The sequence below is a fragment of the Gymnodraco acuticeps genome, unplaced genomic scaffold (assembly GCF_902827175.1).
Source record: "Gymnodraco acuticeps unplaced genomic scaffold, fGymAcu1.1, whole genome shotgun sequence".
NCBI classification, from domain to species: Eukaryota; Metazoa; Chordata; class Actinopteri; order Perciformes; family Bathydraconidae; genus Gymnodraco; species Gymnodraco acuticeps.
In genome coordinates, this window is record NW_022991033.1 from 328267 (window position 1) to 352667 (window position 24401).

General features: G+C 40.0%; 4 protein-coding genes across 5 annotated transcripts; 3 read left to right on the plus strand and 1 right to left on the minus strand.

Annotated features, from left to right (window-relative positions):
• The first annotated feature begins 743 nt into the window (after positions 1–743).
• nmur1a (neuromedin U receptor 1a) lies at positions 744–2598 on the plus strand. Its single transcript, XM_034236415.1, has 2 exons — positions 744–1662; positions 2213–2598. The coding sequence occupies exons 1-2, from the start codon at positions 744–746 to the stop codon at positions 2596–2598; spliced, it is 1305 nt and encodes a 434-aa protein (XP_034092306.1).
• Positions 2599–14832: 12234 nt separating this feature from the next.
• tctex1d2 (Tctex1 domain containing 2) lies at positions 14833–18823 on the minus strand. Of its 2 annotated transcripts, none has more exons than XM_034236411.1 (5): positions 18687–18823; positions 17848–17981; positions 17568–17637; positions 16630–16693; positions 14833–16520 (listed from the first exon to the last, which is right to left on the minus strand). In XM_034236411.1, exons 1-5 carry the CDS (start codon positions 18731–18733, stop codon positions 16377–16379), a joined length of 459 nt encoding a protein of 152 aa, XP_034092302.1. In that variant the 5' UTR covers positions 18734–18823; the 3' UTR covers positions 14833–16376. The 2 variants fall into 2 exon arrangements, with proteins under 2 accessions (XP_034092302.1, XP_034092303.1); XM_034236412.1 differs by having other exon boundaries at positions 14833–16525.
• Positions 18824–19943: 1120 nt separating this feature from the next.
• On the plus strand, positions 19944–21234 carry LOC117559727 (receptor-transporting protein 3-like). The gene is made up of 2 exons (XM_034236414.1): positions 19944–20191; positions 20625–21234. Exons 1-2 carry the CDS (start codon positions 20043–20045, stop codon positions 20959–20961), a joined length of 486 nt encoding a protein of 161 aa, XP_034092305.1. The 5' UTR covers positions 19944–20042; the 3' UTR covers positions 20962–21234.
• Positions 21235–21858: 624 nt separating this feature from the next.
• Positions 21859–23837, plus strand: LOC117559706 (receptor-transporting protein 3-like). Its single transcript, XM_034236384.1, has 2 exons — positions 21859–22101; positions 22618–23837. The coding sequence occupies exons 1-2, from the start codon at positions 21953–21955 to the stop codon at positions 22949–22951; spliced, it is 483 nt and encodes a 160-aa protein (XP_034092275.1). The 5' UTR covers positions 21859–21952; the 3' UTR covers positions 22952–23837.
• The last annotated feature ends 564 nt before the right edge of the window (positions 23838–24401 follow it).

Consider the following 24401-nt stretch of genomic DNA (forward strand, 5'->3'; position numbering starts at 1 on the left):
TGCAGAGGACAAATTTCACTGTGTGTGCTCTGCATGTGTGACCATTAAAGAGGGTTTCATCCATCCAATTATATTCTATCAGTGCAGCTGGAAGTGGCTTTAATTAGAGTGGTCACATTAAAACCATACCAGTACATTAGCCATAAAAACTAAATCAATAGGCTGATAGATTCAAGAACGCTTTGAGTAGGTTGTTAATTATTGGTTAGTTTGTCACTATCAATGTCCCCTTTCACCCTAATAGTAGTAATTCATATATAATAAAACATAGTACTAGCTGTTTCTAAAATATGTATCCCTCTCATGAATTCTTTAACTTTACTGAAATAATAAGACGTGCTTATGTTTATTTATTGAAGCACCAAGACAAAGATTGTGATTTTTTTTTTTGCTCTACTACAACGGCAGGAAGCAGATGGCAATTCAAGCTTATCTAATAAGTCGGTCTTCTTTTCACTGTCAAAGTCAATTCATAACTCATTAGCAGAAAATGCAGTCATAGCTAATCTAATCGTTCGGGAAACATGATGAAGAAAGATAAATGTCATGATGTGAAACAACTACTTCCTTGTACTCTTTCGCAGTAATCGACAAAACTTAGATTTATTTTCAACTACGATTAGAAATGTTATAATCTTAACCTTTATTATCATGTGTGTTCAAATGATTTAAAATGGCATTTCATACTGATGTCTGTTTAATCTTTTCTTTTCTCAGATACCTTTTCTGATTACTGCAGAGAAATGGCAGCCTTTAACTGCTCTTTTGATGTAATGGCTGAAAAAGGCGGATGGCTTTGTCCTCTGGGGGAAAAGTGTGTCAATCTGACCTCTGATGCAAACGGCAGCCATATTGAACTGGATGATGCCTGTCTGTCGGATGAAAGCTACCTAGAGAAGTATTTAGGGCCTCGTCGATCATCTGTATTCCTCCCTGTCTGCCTCACGTACCTGTTCATTTTCCTGGTAGGTGTCATGGGGAATGTGCTGACATGCACTGTCATCGCACGCAACAAAGTCATGTGGACGCCAACAAATTACTACCTGTTCAGCCTGGCAGTGTCCGACCTGCTGGTGCTGCTGCTTGGTATGCCATTAGAACTGTATGAGCTGTGGCAGAACTACCCCTCCCTCCTGGGGAAGGGTGGCTGCTACTTTAAAACGTTCCTATTTGAGACTGTTTGCCTGGCATCTATCCTGAACGTAACAGCGCTGAGCGTAGAGCGTTACATCGCTGTGGTGCACCCACTACGGGCAAAATATGTGGTGACACGCACCCATGCAAAGAGGGTCATCCTTACGGTTTGGGGAGTGTCTGTGTTGTGTGCTTTACCAAACACAAGTCTACATGGGATCGACATCCTTCATACTCAATTCACCGGTCCTGCTGGGAACATAACAAGAGAGTTCCCCGACTCAGCAATGTGTACTCTAGTGAAACCGCCCTGGATGTACAACCTGACCATCCAGGTGACCACCTTCCTATTTTTCTTCCTGCCCATGCTCACTATCAGCGCTCTCTACACACTCATTGGGCTGCAGCTTAAGCGGGAGAAGATGTGTCACACACTGGAGGCAAAGACAGGCTTTGGACAGGACAGCTTCTGTAACATCCGGACACAGCAGCAGAAGGCCCGTCGCCGGCAGGTCACTAAAATGTTGTGTGAGTATCAAAATGGTTTGTACCTTAATACTAACCAGAGTTATGTGCCTAGCTGACCTGTAAGCAAAAATGTTTATGAAATACTAAGAGTCCTAATCGATAGAGTTTTTAGGCCGATGCTAGTCTGGCTCACTGGATGTACATTGTTGGAAAAAGTCGGCAATTGGCCATGTATCTCACAAGGCATTGTCCTCATTTTTGTTTATTTTTTAAACACAAACAAGCCAGAGGGATTTTTCCCAACACAAGAATGCTAATATGTGGAGCCAGCCACTGCCAAACAAAACTAGGTGGAGACCAATAGTGAAGGGTTTTTAAAGATCAGGGGCTGCATTTACAAACAATCTTGAGAGATCTCCTAAAATAACCTTAACAATTCTACAAAAATCGACAGCTGTCAGCCAGGCAAGATAGTCTCTGCATAGTTGACACACAGCCCCCAGAGGGACAATTGAATAGATAGCATGTTGGCTTCAATCAATGTAGTACTGCTATTGAAATCTCCCCTCCATGACTCCCATTGTGTCCTCCTCTCTTTCTGTCCTTTCAGTTGTTTTAGTGGTGGTTTTCGGGATCTGCTGGGCCCCGTTTCACACTGACCGTCTCATGTGGAGTTTCATCAATAACTGGACTGACTACCACCTGCACATCTTTCAGTACGTACACATCATCTCCGGAGTGTTTTTCTACCTCAGTTCGGCCGTCAACCCTATCCTGTACAACCTCATGTCCACACGTTTTAGAGAAATGTTCAAAGAGGTCATGTGTCATCGGCCCCACGACATAATTCCCAGAAAACACTCACTCAGTGTCACCCGTATGACGCTCCGCAGCACCTTGAGTGATGCTCCGCTGAGCTGTGGAGCTGCTGTCGTTGAAGCCGAGGCAGAAGATGGAGAAGTGAGGATAAAAGGTGAAACTTCTTTTTCGTGTTAAAAACAACTTAAAGGGGGTGTGAATGGGGATGAATTGTTGTGGATGTCATGCTATTTTTCTTCTGATCTACTGCATCCATCTGTCATCCACTTTGAGGTGCATTAGCTACCAAAAACACAGTCGGAGTGGAAAAACAGAAAAGCCGGAGCTGTCGGGCTGCAGTGTTAGGACCCGATCATTTATGCTTTCTGCTCTTTATTTTGTGTTGTTGTGTTGCAGCCACAACCTTTATTTTTGCTAAACTCACAGATCTGTACCAGACGCTCAGTGATGCAGAAAGCTTAAAGCCTCACTCTAGTTGAAAACAATATCAGATGTTGCGAGCTGATTAAAAGTGCTCTGTCTTATTGAGGCCTAAATGAACTATTCTCCTTTGAACATTTTAAAAGCAGATTACTACTATTTCAAAATGCCTGGGCAGGCTTAGATCAATACTCAAGCTCTCTGGAATAATACAGGATAGCATATACTGTAGGCAGGGAGGAGAGACTCGTCACAACTGGTATTTGAGCAAATTATCCTTAGAGAGAGAGAGTGAGGAGCACTGGAAAATAATTGCTTGTCGACCGGCATGAAGAAAGGCCACTGATGTAAACAGATGCAATATTGTGGCACTTTGCAGGGCTTATGATTTAGCCTGAACCTGATCCCTTTCCTTCTACACCCTGAACACTCATGCCTGCAACACACATGGCGGCCATGCCAATGTAGGTATCGTGCCACATGTGTCTGTTGCAGCCACTTTAAGCTATGAATCAGAAAGATGGATACAGCTATGAATGTAAATACAGGTCCTGTATGTTATCAAACTATTTAGTGCTGCTTTTAAGGATCTTCTGTTTTATATGTTATTACAAACATTTGAAAAGTTGAAAAGTATCAGGTGGAAAAAAGTTGTTCCATGCCAAAAAGAAATGTTATGGACTTGTTTTAAAAAACAGTACAGGAATGTAAATACAATGGTGCAAAACTTAATTTCTTTATTATACTGCTACTGTTATTGTGATGTAATGTGTGAGCCGAAATGTGCTAAAGTGTAATATCAAAGTGTTTGGGCATTAAGAATATATAATGTATGCTATGTTCAGATTACAAAATGTTTGTCAGCCCAGTGCACTGTTTGCATATGTGTTTGTGTCAAATAAATATCTTCTATACATTTCGTAATGCTTTTTATTGTCCATCACAAAGGAAAGTAATATGTTTTTCAGTTATTTTCTTCTATTGTTTTTTGTCACTTTAAACTTTGAAATATTCTTGTTTCCTAACTAAAGTAATTTGCATACTTGCGTACTTATAATGAGAAGAGTTTCATAGGATGCAGGAAATGCTGCCTTTTTAAATGATAAATTATTATTTGTTAAAGGCACACCAGTATGAAAACCTTTCTAAAGCTGCTTACATTAAGCACCAGAATATTTGCAAAAGATCATTCTTGCACTGTTCCACAGAGGACATTTATGAGGGCATTACATGTTTCATTAAACACAGCAATTAAAGAAAAAGCTATAATGAGAACAAACCAGTAAAAAAAAGTTGTGATTTAATACTATAGTTTTATACTGTTGATGTCACCCTATACCATAAGCTTGCAAAGACAAAGCGAAACCCTAAACTACACCTGCACGTGTCCTCCTACATTGCTATTGCACACATCATTAACCCCCTCACACTCACACACACATGGCACAAATATCCATGTTAAAGTCACTGACTGTCTTATTTTCCTTCCAAGGTGAATAATAAGGACACTTGACTGGAAGTGGTAGCGTTGTGTGATTTCGTCGAGGTTTCAAATGACACCTTTTGTCCTTGTGAGAGGTTCAGCACCCTCTCAATCAGAAAAATAATATGAAATTCCAGAATGGTAAGAGCTTGAATTCTAATCAGATATAAAAGATCAAACGAAACACTAAATCCCTCTTCTTTAATATGACTGCACAATGAACATTACGTCAGTATTATCAGACCACATACCATCTACCTCTTAACATTAGAATGGACTTCATCTATTGCCTTAAATCGCAAATGTGATACTTCAATTCAACGAAATACAGATAATTGCTTTCTTGCGGAGAGTAACAAAATAAAATCTTGTCGTTTGTAGATTCTTTATAAGGCAGACAGTTAACAAAGCGTTGAATAGAGAGTGGAAGCTGTTCAAAAAACAAATGACATTATCCCAACACGGTTTAACAGATTTACTTACACAAGTTTATATGGCAACTAAACCTTTTGAAATAAAAACCCAAGCCAAAGAATTGTGCAAGAAGAAAGTTCAACATTTAGGGTAGGTGCCAAGATAATCAGGTTTTGCTAATGTCTCTGGGGGCAATATTGGATACCACTGAAACACTCCTCTTGTAAATAACAGCCAGTGATAAACTCATAGCCATCTTGCCATGGGGGTTAAGGTGAAGATTGGAAAATAATGCCTCATTAATGCTCAGACACAACTCTTAACAGAGAGCATGAGTAGATTGTGGATGCAGACACACAGCCTTCACCTCAACCCATCTGAAAGGTGCAAATGTAACTGAAAACTCTGTGGCGATGTCTTATTTTTCACATCAGAGAATATGAACCTCAGTTAGCTGAAATTAGCATTTAGTTGGTGTCCGAGTCCTAAATGAAAACAAGGTGGAAAATACGTTGACAGATGTTCCTTTCATCATCACACTCTTAACTTAATTTTACCCGAGAGCACTCTTGTTCTGGAGCTCACCATCTATGACGACTAAATGCTTAACCACATCGACTTTTGAGATTAAGCTTGACAGCCAGATCAAGGCAGTTGTTAAAAACAGCTTCTTCCACCTCAGGCAGCTAGCCAAAATAAAGCCTTTTTTAAATAGTGACCTATTTGAAACGGTAATCAATGCCTTCGTCACCTCCCGCTTGAATTATTGTAATGCACTATATGGGGATAAATGCATCCTCCCTTGCTCGCCTGCAGATGGTGCAAAATGCAGCAGCACGGCTACTAACTGGCACATGCAAATACGAGCACATTTCCCCCATTTTATCTTCGCTCCACTGGCTGCCCGTTCATTAGAGGATTCATTTTAAAACTCTTTTATTTACTTTTAAAGCCCACAATGGCCTGGCCCCGCCCTACCTCTCTGAGCTGTTACACAGCTACATGCCCACTCGCACTCTCAGGTCAGCTGATCAGTTGCTCCTGAGGGTGCCAAAAACAAAGTCTAAGCGCAGAGGGGACCGTGCTTTCTCTGCTGCCGCCCCTAAACTGTGGAACGACCTGCCCTTGCTCATCAGACAGGCTCCCACACTGTCTGCTTTTAAATCCCGTTTTAAAACCCACCTCTTCTCCTTAGCATTCGGAAACAAGTAGATTGTTGCTTTTATTTGCTTTCAGTGGTCTATTGTTTGTATTATATGGCTGTTATTTTTTTTTTTAATTATTACGTTTATTCTGGTTTGTTTTGTGTTTGTATCTTGTATTTTAAATGTATTTATATTATGTTGTGTGAGCGTATCTCTCTGTACAGCACTTTGGTCTGAAGGTTTTAAAGTGCTATTGTGGTGACCACCTATTTAACCACTGGGACATAATTCAAACTTGGAACTACAGTTGCGGTTATTGTTCCCACACGGACATGTTATGGGTTACCTATAAATAGTGTGTGCCCTCTTGGCTCTCTCTCTTGTCGACCCGGGCTGCGACCCGACAACATGTCCTTTGCAGCTTGTGAATAAATTACTATTCTTGCACCTTCCTTGCACCGCCTCTGACTCCATATCTCTCTGCACTACACTGGTGACCCTGATACGTCTTGAGAAGTTTCCGGGACGGAGCCGAACACGGCAAAAGGAACTCGAGTTCCTTTCTCGAAATGCCGGGATTTGATTGCAGACGTCCGTGGCTGCCACCGGCACGCGGACTGAGGCTCGGTGCGCGCTCCGCAGAAGGCTGGAGACGTTGCTCGCCGTTCCCGCATCGGCTTTCTATCCAACGGGGGGACGATGCACGACCTGCTGGGTCGACCAGCAACCCCATTGCTACCTCGTGGGTTTGTTCTTCGGGGCGTGCGGCTGCACGTCCCGGCTGCTAACCACGTGGGGCTAACGACAGCTGGCAGCTACCCATGGCTGCCAGCTAGCGGCTAACCACGTGGGGCTAACGACGGCTAGTGCTAATGGCTATCGGCCCTTTTGAGTTTTTTTTCTGGTGCCGGAGAGGAGGTTCGACCAGCCGGTTGACCTCATGTCGACACTCTCACCTTTCTTCACCACCTCGACGGCGGTTCCGGACGCCACTCACGTTTTCATCGACGCCTGGGTGGTGCACTCCTGGACCCCGTCTCGCCCCGACGGTTTTGGACGTCGCCCATGCTGCCATCGGCCCGTGGGTGGCGCGCTCCGGAGCCTGTCTGGCCTCTCCTGCCTTCCGGGGATATCCAGACGCCACTCACGTTCATCGGCGCCTGGGTGGCGCACTCCTGGACCCCCTCTCGCCTCGACAGTTCCGGACGTCGCCCATGCTCCATCGGTCCATGGGTGGCGCGCTCCGGGACCCTGTCTGGCCTCTCCTGCTTCCCGGGGATGCCTCAGCGCCTGCTGAGGACTTCATGCCCGCCGCCGCGGCACGTCTGCCTGCGGCTGGGTTGCTCTCCTGCTTCCCAGGGATACCTCGACGCCTGCCGAGGACTTCGTGCCCGCCGCCGTTGCACGTCTGCCTGCGGCCGGGTTGCGCTCTTTCCTGCTGGGTTCTCCGCGACACCTACTGCGGCCCCCTTACGACGGCCTGTTCCGGCCCGCCCCCGGTGGGGGTGCCTTCATCCTCGTTAGGGCCCCTGCCCTCTCCTGCGGCCCCCTTTCGTGGCCCGTTCCATGGCCCGGTCCTCACCTGCGGCCCCACCCTCCGCGGCCCTTGTGGTGCTTCCTCCACGGACGTGGGGATATATTTTTTTGCCATATTTCAATTCTGGGGGGGCTTGTGTGGTGACCACCTATTTAACCACTGGGACATAATTCAAACTTGGAACTACAGTTGCGGTTATTGTTCCCACACGGACATGTTATGGGTTACCTATAAATAGTGTGTGCCCTCTTGGCTCTCTCTCTTGTCGACCCGGGCTGCGACCCGACAACATGTCCTTTGCAGCTTGTGAATAAATTACTATTCTTGCACCTTCCTTGCACCGCCTCTGACTCCATATCTCTCGGCACTACACTATATAAATAAAGTTGGATTGGATTGGATTGGATTAACGTTATTTTGGCATCCAATCCTGAAAAGGAGAAAGGCTTTTCATTTCATATGCTTGTTTCACTTTGTGACGAAGGTAACTTCAGTTGACATTACATATTTGCACATAATTTATACTAATTATTGAGGTAGTATCTTTTAACTGATTAAACCGTATTTATTGGAATGTTGTCTGGCAGGTGCTGGTCGGATCCTCGGCTCCGCCTGAAAAGATAGGGGAGTTTGCGAGAGCGCCGAGAGAAGTTATGCTGGTGTAAGGATGACAGCGGTTGAGAGTAATCAGGGTGCAAATAATATGTTGTCTGTGGCTGATGATTGTGTGCACCTGGTGTCCTGTGTTGTCTCCTCCCCCCTCACCTGTGTCTTGTTGTGCTGATTAGAGTGTGTGTATTTAGGCTCTGTTTCCCTGTCTGTTGAGGAGGCTGGTAGTGTGGGTGAGATCCTTGTGGCTGCTGACTGTGTTCAGGGGAACAGCAATTGAGGCTGTGAATCATGTGCTTATGATTTTAATAAATGCCCACACCGGGTTGTATTTTTGGACGTTCTGCCTCTGCCTCCTTGCTTGGTCGGGCCGCTCAATTGTCAGCTTCACAATTGGTGTCAGAAGTGGGATTTGACCAAGTAAGGAGGTACAAATTACGAGAGGAAAGAAGAGGGACCAAAGAGAGGAACCGCGGCTGGGGGTGGCTATGCCTGGAACGGACCAGGGGGCCACGGCTGTTGAGGCAGCAGGAGACGAGAGACAAGCAGCAGGAGACGAGAGACAAGCAGGAGGAGCAGCGTTTGCTGGCCGAGGAGGCGGACCCGGACCCACGAGGAGTCGACAGAACCTGGGTCGTGCTAGAGGCAGACCAACGCATTACAACAGGACAAAACAGCTTCCGGATAAGTGGCATCACGACATGGTTGACAACGGCTTCACTGGCCCCGCTGGAGGTGGCGGCGTTGAAACCGGGTGGCTGACTGGTTGTCCCGAAGCCGAGACTGTAAAGACACTGTGCTTCCTGGGGAGAGGGGGAAGGAAATGTGACGAAGGTAACTTCGTCACTATGGACTGACGGCTTCAGGCCGGGTAATATTGCACTTTATTAGCGTGATTGCACAGTACAGTTGACATTACATATTTGCACATAATTTATACTAATTATTGAGGTAGTATATTTTAACTGATTAAACCGTATTTATTGGAATGTTGTCTGGCAGGTGCTGGTCGGGTCCTCGGCTCCGCCTGAAAAGATGGGGGAGTTTGCGAGAGCGCCGAGAGAAGTTATGCTGGTGTAAGGATGACAGCGGTTGAGAGTAATCAGGGTGCAAATAATATGTTGTCTGTGGCTGATGATTGTGTGCACCTGATGTCCTGTGTTGTCTCTTCCCCCCTCACATGTGTCTTGTTGTGCTGATTAGAGTGTGTGTATTTAGGCTCTGTTTCCCTGTTTGTTGAGGAGGCTGGTAGTGTGGGTGAGTTCCTTGTGGCTGCTGACTGTTCAGGGGAACAGCAATTGAGGCTGTGAATCATGTGCTTATGATTTTAATAAATGCCCACACCGGGTTGTATTTTTGGACGTTCTGCCTCTGCCTCCTTGCTTGGGCCGCTCAATTGTCAACTTCACACACTTTAATAAATAAAAGGCTCATTCAGTTCAGCAAGCTCAAACGCAGTGATGCTTCATATGGTGACTCATTAATTAGTTGAAAAGCACTGTGTAGAAACGAAAGAAAGACGATCTATTTATTGATGGGGGACACCATTCACTGAATGAAAACCCTCCTATTCAGAGCATGTGCAGATTCATTTGGGAATATGGAGTGCCTACCAACCCACAATGACATATGAGAACCAAGAAATTTTGTGTAGCCTGCCTTGGTCAGAAACCATTGGATTCAACATATTATTAAGCATCTGTAATTACAGTATACTTACCATCAGTTCTTAATAGCCATGCCTGGAAATGATGCTAATCACTGACTGCTATGCATTCACGCAAATTCTACAGTCCGGTAATTAGAGCTGTTTTATAAATAAATACTTAGAGGTTAGATTGCACTGTTCTGAGTAATGAGAAAGGAGACAGACGTATACATTTTTATTCTAATTACATGTTGCCTATTTAAATTAGTCCTTTGATAAGACATGACAAAGCCGGTATTTTAAGATTTGCACTGATGATTGGTGGACTCACATTCAAAATCCGGTATTAATTAAATATGCTTTGTCAATTTCAGATTCATTTTACTCATCCTAACGGTGTCCTTTTAGTGCAGCTAAAATTCCAGATAATAAAAGCTATTTTTCGGGTTTATTTGGTCCACACACAATATTGGGATGTATGGCGAGAAATAAGAGGCTAATTGAAAGTGCTGTTGGTGCATTCATGATACAGCAATTTGCAATTAAATGTCTTAACCTATTAGACTACAATTATAATGGACTAATTTGATCAGAATGTTATATTTTCTGGCATAAAACAAATGTTTATTGAGTTTAGAAGTGTAACATTCAGACACTAGGAATTGCTGATTAGCTCCATCAGTGAAGGCCACCTCCCATTCGTCAATGTTTCTCTTTCCACTTCCCCCTAAAGTATTAATCTATGGCTATACGACCCTGAACTTCATGTCAGTTGTACGCACTTTTTATGTACTAAGTTTATTCAAAACCTAAATGGAAGGTGAAAGATTATATTCTGATCAAGCTTTGGAATTGTGTTTTAAAGGTCCCGTATTATACTGTTGTGAATATATTATAGTTCTCAGATATATACAAAACATGTCTCGAAAGTGTTTGGCTCGAAACACCAAACAGATCATGCTTTGTTGCATCCCATAATCCCCTCTGTTTCCGCCCTGTTTCAAACGTGCTGATTCTCTGTCTGTTACTTTAGATGAAAATAAAGAGCCACTCCCCACGTCCCTCTGAGAGATATTTGCTTAAATAGAACACAATGGTGCTCTAGGAGGAGTTTCAGGTGATAAGGTGGGCGGGTGTTACCTTGGTTGGTGATTGGCTAATGGTTACACAAGCCAAAAAATCGTGATGACATCATAAAGTGGCCAAAATCTGATCAGCTCACTTTCAGAAAGGTTTTTATATAAATGGATCAGGACAAAAAGTGAGCTAATCTTTTTTCCTGAAACTTTCAGAATCTCTTTAAACAGAGGGGACTCATGTTGACGCCGAGCGTCAAACAGCTGTTTGAAATGGAACGAAACCACGCCAGACTATCCAAAACTGGAATCGAACGCCCCCCCAGAACTGCACATGCTGGCTATTGTGTTTCGCAAAATGTTCTATGGGAATGGGGGACGTCTATGGGACGTCTCTACTGAATGTTTTCGTTTTTCCCACAATTAGAAGTTGCCAGTATTAAACACATTGGTGTTATCAAATGTAAAACATATAATTAATAAATGGGTGAAAATCGCTTGTGTCCATAATGCGCAGCATTAATATATACCCACATGACAGCTCATTGTTACTTTGTAATTCTACTCCACTACAATTCAGAGGTTAACCTGGTATTTTTACTCCACTACACTTATTTGAGTTACTTTGCAGATTCTGATTAATTATGTGAAATATAAACAACCCTTAAATCAGACTTTAGTTACACCTGAGTAAAATTCAGGTAAGGTGATTGTCAAGTGCCAACAATCAGGAGAGATATTTGATAGTTGGTGCTTGAGAAGACTAAACATGTATCTGCAACTGACATGAATGGAAACGAGTAATAAAGTATATTCATTACTCGTTATTCTCTACTAATAGTTAATTAAAGACTGTATATTATGGCTATTTTGCACATCCCCTTCAAGATTTCAAGATTTTCAAAGGTTTATTGACATAATCATATACACAACTACGGTGTAGTTATGCAATGAATGAAAAACTTGGGTCACAGGTTCCTCAACAGTGCATTACAAGACATCTATCAATATGTGTGTACCTCCACCATTAAACTGTCATATTCTGCACATTTCTTATTCTATCTACATACATAAGAGTATAATTCATATGTATAATATCAGTTAAAATAAGTGCTTCAACATAGTTAACATTGCAGGAAAGCAATATATTAGACGTTAAGTACTTTGTCAGGCTTAATATTTATCTGTAGATAGATACCCCCAAAGTTTTTTCTTATTTAAAAGAAGACCTTAATTTGTTATTTAATGTTTAAATAAAAGGTTAATTCGTTTTTCTGTTTTGCACCTCCTCCTATTTATTTATATCTTTGTACATCCTGCACTAAACTGTTTTATTGTAGAGATCACTTATAGTATCTTCTTGATTTTTTATATTTCTATCACAGACCTTCTACTTTCCCCCTATGAAAGTATGTACTCTTAATATTTTTTTAATCAAATATAACACATAAAAACAATAATTAAATAATGTGCTTTAACCACTAGGCGGTGCACACAAGGTCCACACAGCCATAATAACTTTGTATTGTTAGTGTAGGACACTTATGTATGTACAACATCTGAAGATGTGTAGTTTTATTCATGCTTTCACATAATTTTACAGCATATTGCTATACTATTTCAGACTCAGTATTTACATTCTTACATTCAAAGAAAATCAGTAATATCTTTAAAAACTACAAGTCATTTTATATCAGCTGTGCACCGTTATGGTGTAAATATAACCTATCTATGAATTAGATCAAATGTAAAAGTCAGCCGAATTAGTGTTGATACTGCAAGGAGACGTATTGTGTGAAGAGAAATTGAAGATGTTGTTTAACTGTTGATATATTTATGATCCACGTCAAGTGTTCAGTTTTGGCGGCATTTCTTCAGTTTTTCCAAAGGTCTTCTCATCAGGGCTCTATAAATAAAGAACTACGGCAGATCTGTAATATGTAATGCAGCAGAACCGTGTATTACAATGCCGTTATGTGATGACTTTCAAAGAGAAAAGCAAGAGCACTCGGAATTAAGTATTCTTTTATTCTTTTAAAATGTTTTCCAGATTTCATATAATATAAACACCAAATCCCAACATGCATTGCGGCTAAAACATCCAATCAGCGAGCTTAAACCATAGCTGAGGATCTTGGGTAATCGCTCGAAATGCCTACGTCTGTTTCCGGTTATTTTTATTTTGAAATTCAGTTCCTGACGGACGCCAAAAAAGCCCGAGATTATGGAATTAAACCAATAAATAAAAGCAAGGATAATTGTGTGTTATTGGTGAGTATAACAGTGTGTTATTTTGAAAAGAATAACAAATTAGAAGGAAAAAAAGATTTTAAAAAATACAGATTTCAGTATCCTGAGGCTCTGCGCCCCATTTATTTTCCTCACAGACGGCAACAAAAATCCGAAATTATACGATTTAAAATAAAAGCAATAACTGTGGCTTGATATTGAGTAAGAACATGTTTTTATGAACCACACAGCTTCCGGTCTTCCACGACCCGACCGGAGAAAAAGACGTGCTGCAGGCACGAAACACATTACCAGTAGAAATACATTGCTTTTAAAATCATGCTGTGAAACACGAAAAAAAGGGGGAAATCGTTTTGGTGAACACGAATCAATAGATTAAAAATCGTGTTGGTGAACACGAAATGCCATGAGACTGGGTTGGAGCATTCGACCAATCACAAACATGGAGAATTATACTGACAGCGCAGCGTCATACTTCCTGAATGAAAAGTCAACTATAATATTAGACATATGAAGAAGTTAAACTTTAAACATCCATGACTTAAACAAGTCATGCAAGGTGAATACAGCTGGTAAAAGAAAAAGTTTGAATGCGTACATTAACAGGTTTATGATATCACTGCCCCGTCTAAAACACGAGTGGATCTGACTTTAATTACATTTGTCTCGAGTGTTTCGTCTTAATGTGTTGCTTAAAATAATACTTCTGCATACAGTATGTGACACTGTGAGTGTTGCACGGCCAGATACGGCTCAGCTGACTCAGATAAGGAAATATGATACATTATGAAGTGATATGCCGCGGACTGTACTTAATGTTACTCTGATCCGGTTACTTATGTTGTGGCCGATATTTTCTTAACGTTAATGTTATAATAGTCAGATTGCTCTGAAGATGGGAGGTGATATTCTATTAATGTTCACGTTCACAGTCGGTGATTTTTGCCAGCCGTCTATCCTGCAACGGCAGCTTTTCTGTATTTCCTTTCCTTTCTCCTGTAATATGACTTGATCGCTTTAAACTCCGCACACTGAGCTCTGATTGGTCAGCAGGCAGTGCTTTCACTGAGTTGAGCTCTTAGCCTGCAACCTAACCTGGTCCCGACCAGGTTAGCCGCTAAGCATAAGTTACCATGGAGATCTAGCCTGCTAAAAAGAGAACCAGCTTCCTAGGACCGGAAAGCCGGAGTTTTCCCTGAATTTAGCCGGCTAAGCGAAAATCCTGCTTCGTATTATACCCCCCTGATCCAGAGTGGGGTGTTTTTGTTTTGGTTTCTGCAAACCGACCTGATTTAAAACATCCATTTGATTGTCATTCAGCAGTGCACCGTTCACTCATCTGATTAAAAAAGCTACTCAAAATGCACCCGAAAAAACGAAATCCACTTTGAGTGAAGTAAATTTGTTATTTTTTCACCCACTTAGGCAAATCCAGTGACAATATTGTCCATATATGTAGTCTAAATCACCATAACATTGCTTTTACAACAACAGACTGTAGGGAACAGAGTGCACAGTATAATATGATATGCTGAAGTCGCCACGATCACTGCTCCGAGTGGCAAACACCCAACAATCAACATCTGTCACACTGCAGTCACATGGGAAAACAACATGAAAACCTTTGCTGAAATTATAAAGAGCTGCTGAGCAACCGACTGCAGAGAGAATTCAGTCTCTGCAGAAAGAGAAGCAGTGTGAGGCTACAATGTACAGCCTGTGTTGTTTGAAATAAGTTAACTAAGTCCACAGTATTCTGAATTGAATACCAAGAGCTTGTATAATATATATTGTGTAATTCATTTTCAGTAAACATTGAACTGCAAGAGGACCTTGTTTATCACAGTTTATTATAACAGATATGGATACATCCATAAGAAAGAAAAAAAGTTATAAAAGGAAAATGTCATTCTCATTCAATTGTAGGTTTTGTATATGAAAAGCAACATATTATTAGATTTGAATACATTTGGACACAAAATATTTGTGAGTAGTAATATGCATGGCCCATGCATACTTTTGGTTATTTAAGCTTCTAAAAGTTCATTTACAGTTCAGCTTTGCAAACAGAAATAGAGGGGCAACATTTGGCATCACAGGATGAGTCATTCAACCATCAGCTAAGCTTGATCACTTTAGCTGCTCACTTCTGTGTCATTAGTCTTTATATATAGACTAAAAAACATCTACTTTTCCAGCTGGCTGCTGGTTTTCTGAAAATAATTGAAAACACCAAGAGCAACTAGAAAAACATAAGAATATCTGATATGTATTGCAGACCGACATCAATTTCACCAACAAATGACAGGGAAGCTTCACTATTGGACTCATTTGTCTTTGATAAGAAGATAACCGGCAGTAGTTGCACATACTGAAAGTGAAAATAGTAAAAGCACTACAAACTACAACAGAGAAAAATAGATTAAGGCCATTTTAAATGGGGCAAATATGCAGTCTCCTCTTGCAGTTGTCTGAGTAGGTTTTGGAATCACACTGCTGCCAGTGAAGGATTCAATTGTGTCTCACTGCCGCCTAGGGGCTTGACTGAGGGAATCAGCAGTTTTGTTAGCGGTGGTAGAAGTTGAGCTTGCATGAGCTAATCAGCTATTATTGATGAACAGTTTTAAAATCACTCTCTGACTGAAACCCTGATGACAGATTGCATGACACAAAGAGATAAAGGGACTGATTGGAGAAGGTTGAAAGACTCATTGAGAGTAGAGCCAGATGAGAAATCAGGCAGAGGAACAAAAGGAAGCTCCAAAGAGAGATATATATATATATATATATATATATATATATAGGAGACCTGGGAGCAGAACCACTATAGGCTGACTACAGTGCAATGAATAACAATGCATATTATTGACAGCCACAGTTCCATTGACTCGTCAGACGGCCTCCAGCCAGAAGGCTTCAGTATGAGAGCATGACTACCAGCTGATGTCACTGGCAGTGGTGAGTTTGAAATGTTTTACCATTAACATATATTTGACAATGTGGTGCAGAATATAATGATGGCATCCATTCAAATGTGTATTTGAACTGGCAGTTTTTTTTTTTTTGTATTGCCAAAAATGATGTCAATAAGTGTAGAACAAATACGAACTGTACTGCAGTACATTGAGTCTGGATCCTCTATTTACCCAGCAGGTCTACCGAACGAACACTAATAATGTTTCCAAGAAAATAAGACCTTCAGTCTGTTAACCCTTCCAAGAAAAAAACTATTCAGTCTTCATCATCTTAACCAAGTCATGAAATACTGGTGAAATCCTTCATTTTTGAGTTTCCACAGTATCAGCACAGAGATCCATCACTTCCACTCTTGATGCTAGCTGTCTCAAGATGCAGCACTTGCAGTTAAATCAGATCAACGCACTGTAGACCAGAAGTGCTTACAGTGAGCACCATCGTTTGGATGTTCACCTTTTCTCTTCATCTGAAAGAATTCTGTCATCCATCCTCTTGTCTTCAGTAGTAATAAGTCCCAAAAACTGCCGCCACACAGAACAAGCTGTCCTGTACCCAAAGGTAAAACACAGTTAATTGAAGTATGTTGAAGTAAAACTAGTAAAGAAATATGATTTTCCCACCCAACATCTGAATGTGACAAAGGCACCTACGTTTATGAAAATATCTTCTGCATAGTTGTCTGTGTCAGCATCCCATAAACACCTTGAAGACATCCTGGTAAAAAACAGGACACGGTCATGGATTCATTTTTTATAGGTCTGAACTACTTTCTGCAATTTTCCAAAAAATACACCTTTAAGCAAGACTATTTTTATAGTTTTTCACAATATACCATTTTTACTGAGAATAAGTCAGAGGGAAATTCCAACTCTGTAGATTTTATTATTTTAATCAACATTGTGGGATTAATTTTAAATTGACCTCGAATACCTTCATAACTACAATATTTTGTAAATAAATGATCTATTATAACCAACATAGATGATATAAAAGAAAAGCTGAGCTGAGTCAATAACAGCTTTTAGCTTCTTCTACTATTGATTAAATAATGCCATTTTGTAATGGTATGAGGAAACAAGAAAGAAGGTTAAAGCTCCTGTGTCAATTAGTTGCAAATGTTACTAATGTAAAAATACGGTGAAAACTACTATTCAAGCTAAATGCAACTGCAGGACAGCAGGTAAGTAATATTTTGCAAATAATTTAAGATTACAGTCTGAGAAAGATAGTGCTATTACATTGCTTTAATGTTTATTTTATTAGCTTTTCTTTTTAATGACTGATTTTAAATGCCATTTTCTTAATCTCTTTCATTTTTTGTAAAGCACTTTGAATTGCCTTGTGTTGAAAAGTGCTATATAAATAAACTTGCCTTGCCTTGCCTTGCCTTGCTGGTCTTTTGGCTTCAATTGCAGCTTGAGCATTGAAAAACTACACATTACATGCACATACATTTCCTTTAATAATTTGCTTCAATTGTGTGCCTATCACAGGAGGCCCAACGTTAGAGAAAGTATCCCACTAAAATATTGTATTTAACAGTGTCACAGCTTTTATTTTGGTTTCCCATAATCAAAGGATCACTTACTTGACTCCTTGTCCTCGTTGTTCGCCAATGACCACCTGCACGACTAGCTTATATCTGTCAAATCCTGCATCTGTTGAAGAGAACTGATCTGAATTGAACTGATCAGCGACTATACATAAATGCATACTCAAATGCAATACAATGTGTATAGTTTACTACAATATAAAAAAAACACAACTATGACTTGTTTTTTATGGGAGAAATGTTATGTTGTTGATTATTTGGAAGGGTAACATAACTGTTCTTGCTACATAAAAGAGAGGGAGAAAGCATGACTCACTCTTGACTTTATCCTTAATGCAGTCTGCCAGTGAGCGAGACAGCTCGGGGACTTCCTCTGGGTCATAACGCATCCCAGACAGGCGCTCCCTCACAATTTCTCGAATACATTCCTTCACAATGGCTGGCTTAAACCTGGGAGATAAACAGAGAGCAACAAGGCAGCAAGTTAACTTCGATCCGCTTACACAGGTCACAGTGGACACAACACAACTGCAGTTAAAGTATGGGTCACAGAGTTATGAAATGGGGCGGCAGTGGCTCAGTGACAGTCTGTAGGGACTTGGCTTGCTAACAAAAGGTTCACCGGTTCAAGTCCCAGTTGGGGAAAAATAATAAGTGTGGACTATTAGCTGGACAGATGCCAGTTCCCCTCTATCTTGAATGGGTCCTCTGTGTGCATTGTACTGTTGGTTACCACAACTGAGTGAGCTCTCTTTGAAATACTTTATCTTTATTACAGAACTTTGTATTATACTTTCAATTCTTATTTTGTTTTATATTGAGTGCATTCTTTACCCCAGGTTAATGGTAAAGCACTCAGGCAAGTGTATTACCACAGGCTAACTTCCCAACACTGGGCTACTTTTCTAACATTGTCCCTAAACCTAATGCTAGGTTGTGTGACCTTCGTCCATTTACTACAGCATTGAAAACGTAAACATAACGTTATTTAGGTTCATTCTTAACGGTAAGTTTTAAAATGGCAATCCAGCCAGTAGCCATACCCTAAAGTTAGTGGCTAAACAAGCTAACAAACCATATCGTTAGCAATGGACTCGCTGGCTCAAAGCTAACTTCATCTGTAATAACTTATATTAAACTACTTAACCGACTCACTTGAACTGATGATTAGGTCTTATGAGGTATGTATCCGACCCCTCCATCGCATGTCGATAATATGAGTCTCGGTACGAAAAGAGAGAGGAAAAAGGTCACACTGTTGCTAACAAGCTGATCTTTGTAGAGTTTCTACCGTTACCATAGCGACGTATTTCTCCAGTTTCCGGTTTCAAAATAAAAGTACAGCGTTTGTACAGTTTGTACCTGGCAGTGTGACAACTTTCATGTCTTAACCTTACACAATTCTGTATGCTTAAAGTTAATTTCTTAAGTATGTTCAATGTGAAACTATCACTTATGTATACACCATGCATAAGTGATAGCTTAACATTAAAAGTCCCTCCAAATGAACCTGAATTGAAATAAGTCATTCAAATTTCTAAAATGGTCGAGCTGCAGGGATCACAGTTAAAAAAAAAGGAAAAAGTAATGGCCTCCATGATATCAGTACAACATTCAAATCTAGTTTATATTGCCAATTATATTTAAAATGCAAACATATAGATGTTGTATATTAGTACCTAATATATCATATTAGTACCTATAATATACATGAACTTGGACAAATACAAAAAAACATAACTATAAAAGAGAAATTAAATTAAATAGGACTGGAAAGATGCGGACAAGTGACATAAATATATCTAAGGAAAATACAATGAAAATACAAAAACAAATCTTAAAAGTAATACCATGTACAGACAGTTTATCTAATCTAATGGTAAAGAAGTTGAGTGTTGCAACTGTAGTTTTCTGCAGGAATCATACAATTATCTGATTAATGGATAGTAGCACTAAGTATACAAATATAGTCCCAATGATGTTTGTCAATGTAACGCTATATACAATGTGAACATGGTAATGTATTATGTAGTGTCTGGCGTCATCAAACATATAGTAAATATGACTTTATGTTTCAATTTTCTGGAATTCAGAAAACAAAAAAGACAAGAGAGAATAACATCAACAGGTGGCAGTGTTGCACTGTGTTGCATGAATACAACTTAAAAACATTTGAGTTTCATTTATCTTGCAGTCCATCACTAGGGAGTGTTCAATGTTAGGCAACCTAACAACCCAAACTCACACAAAGCTATTACCTTTTCATCAGATGGGTTCTGCCTTGATTGAATTGATCTACAAATGGACAACCTGCAAACAAAGTTATCATAATACATCATACAGGTTTCCACATTTAGGTTTCATTTCCTTGAATCTATTTTTGGTAGTGCCCACTGCCCTCCCTAAACCTATAAAGAGTCACCGGTGCTCACACGTTGTTTGTATACTGTAAAAATCAGCTGTCAGTGTTTTGTCTCTTTCTCAGCCACCAGCATCATTGGCACTGACAGGATGACAGACCCGGAGTGGACTAGGAAGTTTCAGATCACAACAAGAGATCTTAAACATGGAGACTCCTGGCATCTGGAGTTTGATGAGAATCTTGTGGATGTTTGCCAAAAACCAGGCTGGAAGAAGTGTATTGTGCACACAGGGGCAAGGTCAGTGTGATGGACTATTACTGTAGTTGGTGTAAGATAAGATAAACCTTGACTGACCCCATAGGTAAATTCAGTGTGTGTGGTATTTCATAGATAGATAGTGAATGCATTTTGTATATTAAGGTTTGAATCTCTGTCTATGTACATGCACTACTTTTGTTGCATGGACAAAGATCATGTAGTATTATTGTAGTGACTTGTGTGTAATTCGAGAGGAAATTATTCTTTCTTCATATTTTAACTTTTAAACTAGCTTATATCTATCAATATTGTTTAGCCAAATCATTTGGGTGGCCAAGTGATGTTTACAGTAACCTAATATATCATTTATTTTTATTTTAGGAAATCGCTGCCTCGAAATGCTTAAGCTTAATCTTTCCAGTGTAACTTTGGTTGGTTTTCATTTAGCTAAAGTGCCTCTATAATTTTTAAGGTTTCGATGCACCAAGTGTAGCAGAGGCTGGTCTTCTAACATGGTGATGGTGGTCTGCCACATGCAACTGAGAAACGGGGAGGGCATTGTGAAGGTGAGGCCCTCTTGTCAGAAGTGTAAGGAGTGCAGCGAAGCCCCGATGGAGAAGCCCAGCATCCCCTCCGACAACATCTTCCCCCTCATGAATAATCTGGTGCAGAAGATAAGAGTAAAATGTTACAATGAAAACCTGGAACGAAAGAAGAAGCATTTTAGAAACTTTGACGGCAACAAACCCCATGAGCCTGCTCATTGTGAAGCCTGTATGAGAGGCTTCTGTCCAAAGAACCGCTCTTAAATCAGCTTTATTGTTTATACAACAAAATAAATGATGGATTTGTTTCAGGCTTTTCAATAATATGTCATGCCTCAGCTAATATTAGCAAAATAGGAGTTACTCCTTGTCATTCTGTTGCATTCAAGTACATGTAAGCTTTCATATCATTATTCTTGTTGGTTTTTCCTTGTTGTGTGTTCTATTACAAATGTAAATATGTTTCTTAAAAGCATTAAAGCAGCCTTCTTACAAAGAAATGTAAATCAGAAGATTTTACAAGCAATAAACTAAACATGTTTGTTATTTCCGTTTGGGTGTTTTCTGTTTTCAAATAAATGAACACACCCACCCACCCACACACACACACACACACACACACCCACACACACCACACACACACACACACACACACACACACACACACACACACACACACACACACACACACACACACACACACACACAAACATACATACTGTACACACATACATGACAAGTCAACATAATAACAGCAAGTGGCACTGTTGCATGAATACAAAAGGAAAGTGTTTCAGTTTCATTTCTTTTGTAGTTTTCATAAGTGAAAGCTATGAAGTTTTTATGAAGGACTAAGGGAAACATCATATTTAGGTTAATACACACTAATCACATTTTTTTTTTGTGCAACTTATTTGTAAATGAAACTTAACTTTTAGTCAACTTCCAGTCAATACTATTCATAAATCACTCAGTCATAAATTCATTACATGGGTGTTACCTTCTCTTCATGTCATATAAAAATGCTGTTGGTATATTTATAAGACGTGGCATCTGCCCCATCAAAACAACCTTGTCACTCCTCATTCCAAGGGTTGTTGACATCTAGACACGAAACTTAAGGAAACCAGGTTTCTGTTTTTAAGTTTCATTTTCATGAACTCTATATAAGGCTACATGAGTCAGCTGTTAGTGTGTACAGATCAACTGTTAGTGTTTTGTCTCTTCAGTCATCGTCTCCACTGGCACTGACAGGATGGCACAGCCGGAGTGGATGAGTATTTTCCAGATAAAAACAAATGATCTTCCAGAAGAAGACTCCTGGCGTCTGCAGTTTGATGACAATATTGTACCTGACAGCCCGAACTCTGGATGGAAGCAGTACATCAGGAACACCAGTGCATGGTCAGTGAACAAGTATACTGTAATTGATATAGGTGCTGTGTGTATATAAATATGGTATACCATACGTTAGGTTAATATAAAGTATAGTTTAGTGGATGCATTTGGTTGATAAAGGTTTGTTTATGTACATCTACTGGTACCTAAAGAGCAGTGTGTTGGATTTATAATTTATTTGACAGATATAGAAAATAATCATTACAACTATGTTTCTTTACATGTCCTTATAGGAATAAATGGTCGCCTTAGTGGACCAAAATGGGTCCCCACAAATTAAATTAGGTACATTCTAGGAAAGGATAAGGGTCAGATTAGGGTTAAGGAATTGAATGTAAGTTCATGCTTTGTACAGTGTAACAAAAGCTTAGTTATGGAGTTAGAGTTCTATTTGTGAAAAATAAATAACATTATTGAGAAGATCATATGTTTTGGACTGGAAACCCTTATAGCAGAGTATTTGTCATTTTGTTAAAGGGCCAGTGCAGAATTCAAGTAACTTTGGTCCTCTGTCATGTTAAGGTTCAAATGCACCTCCTGTGGAAGAGGCTGGCCATCCAACAAGGTGATGGTGCTCTTCAACATGCGCCTGACAAAGTGGGAGGGCGTGGTCAAGGTGAGGGCCTTCCGTCAGAACTGCAAGAAGTGCAGCGCAGCTCCGATGGAGAAGCCCACCATCACCCCCGAAAACATAGACATCCTCCTGGAGAATCTGATGAAGAAGATAAGAATAAAATGCTACCATGAAGACCTGGGCGAAGCACAAACACCTTATCAAACCCTTGAAGTCAAAAGTCCCCATGAGCCTGCTCATTGTGAGGCTTGTATTGCAGGCTATTGCTCTCAAAGCTCTTAATTTGAAATATGAATATATTTGTCTCAGGCTTTGTGTAACACACTTTAGTAAAGCATCAATTGTATTTGATCTCCTCTCCTTTCTTGCCGTGTCATTGTTGGTTGCTTCTATCATACTTACAGTATAAACAATAGTCAAGTGCATGCAAGCTTTTATATTTATTCTTTTTGGGGGTCAAAAGTCCTTAACATATGAAGTTGTCTTCTCCAAAGCATTAAAATAACATTCTTACAATCAGTAATGTTGGGAATAATTGAAGTATATACAAACAATAATGGTGTGAATGTGTTCTGTTTTCAAATACTTTTGTCTGATTTTAAATGTAATGTATGATTATTGCACAAAAAGGAAATATATAAGCAGGTCAATGAATTTGGACACTTGAAGTACAGTTTTTATAAAGTAGTCACTAAGATACCGGTAAACTAATCTTTAAACAGTACAATGTTTAACCCATAAGAACCCAGACCCATTTCTACTTTTGGGGAGATTAAGGGGAAGACAATTTAGACTAAATTGTTATGATTCGTATTAGTTTTCCCTGTTTAATTTGTTCAGTCAAGATCTGCTTTCCTGTTTTATTTGTGAAAAGTGTTCACCCCCCGTCTTGTCTGTTGCTTCCTGTCTCTGTGTTCCTTCCTGCTTGATTACCCGATTGTGTTCACCTTGTGCGGTGCCCCTGTGTTTTCTCCTCCCTCCCCACCTGTGTCTTGTTTGTGTGATTAGTCTTGTTGTGCGCATTTAAGTTCTGTTTTTTCTGTCAGTCCTGTTGTGAGTTTGGAAGTCGTTGGAAGGATTCTGTTCTGAGGGATTTCATGTTTTACCTTGCCTTATTTTACTTTGTTGCCTGTTACGCAATTAAAGGATTTTTTGATTTTCAACCAACCTTCTGCATTTGCGTCTTGTCTACCATGCCCTCCAGTCGTGACATAAATAGAACACATAGAACACATTTCTGACAAGTAACTCCCCCCCATAGTGTCAATTATCTGTGACATATATGTCACATTGGGCTTTAATGGTAAAGTAACTCTTATTTATAACTTAATTAATGAGGATGATTTTTTGTTTAAATTAGTTTGAACATTGAAGAATAAAGAATATATTAACTAAAAATACCATGATTGAATCAGCTACATTAACTGAGCAGATCATAATAATATTTCTGATTGTGCATATTTGTCACTCCAGGTTTACTGTGAAAGTTTAGAGTTAAAGTCCAGATGTGACATCAGTGTCACAGCGATATTTATCTCATTTGTTTCATATTAATTTAATCAAGAAATGTTTCCACAAAAGGTTAAATCTAATAAAGGACATGTTATGTAAGCATTTTAATTCTTAAATGGCTTGAATTGTACCTTTAGCAACAACAACAAAAGCTTTTGAAATGTGGTTAGTTCCGTCACATGTGTTAGTCTGGCACATCTTGGACATGTTGTTATGGGAA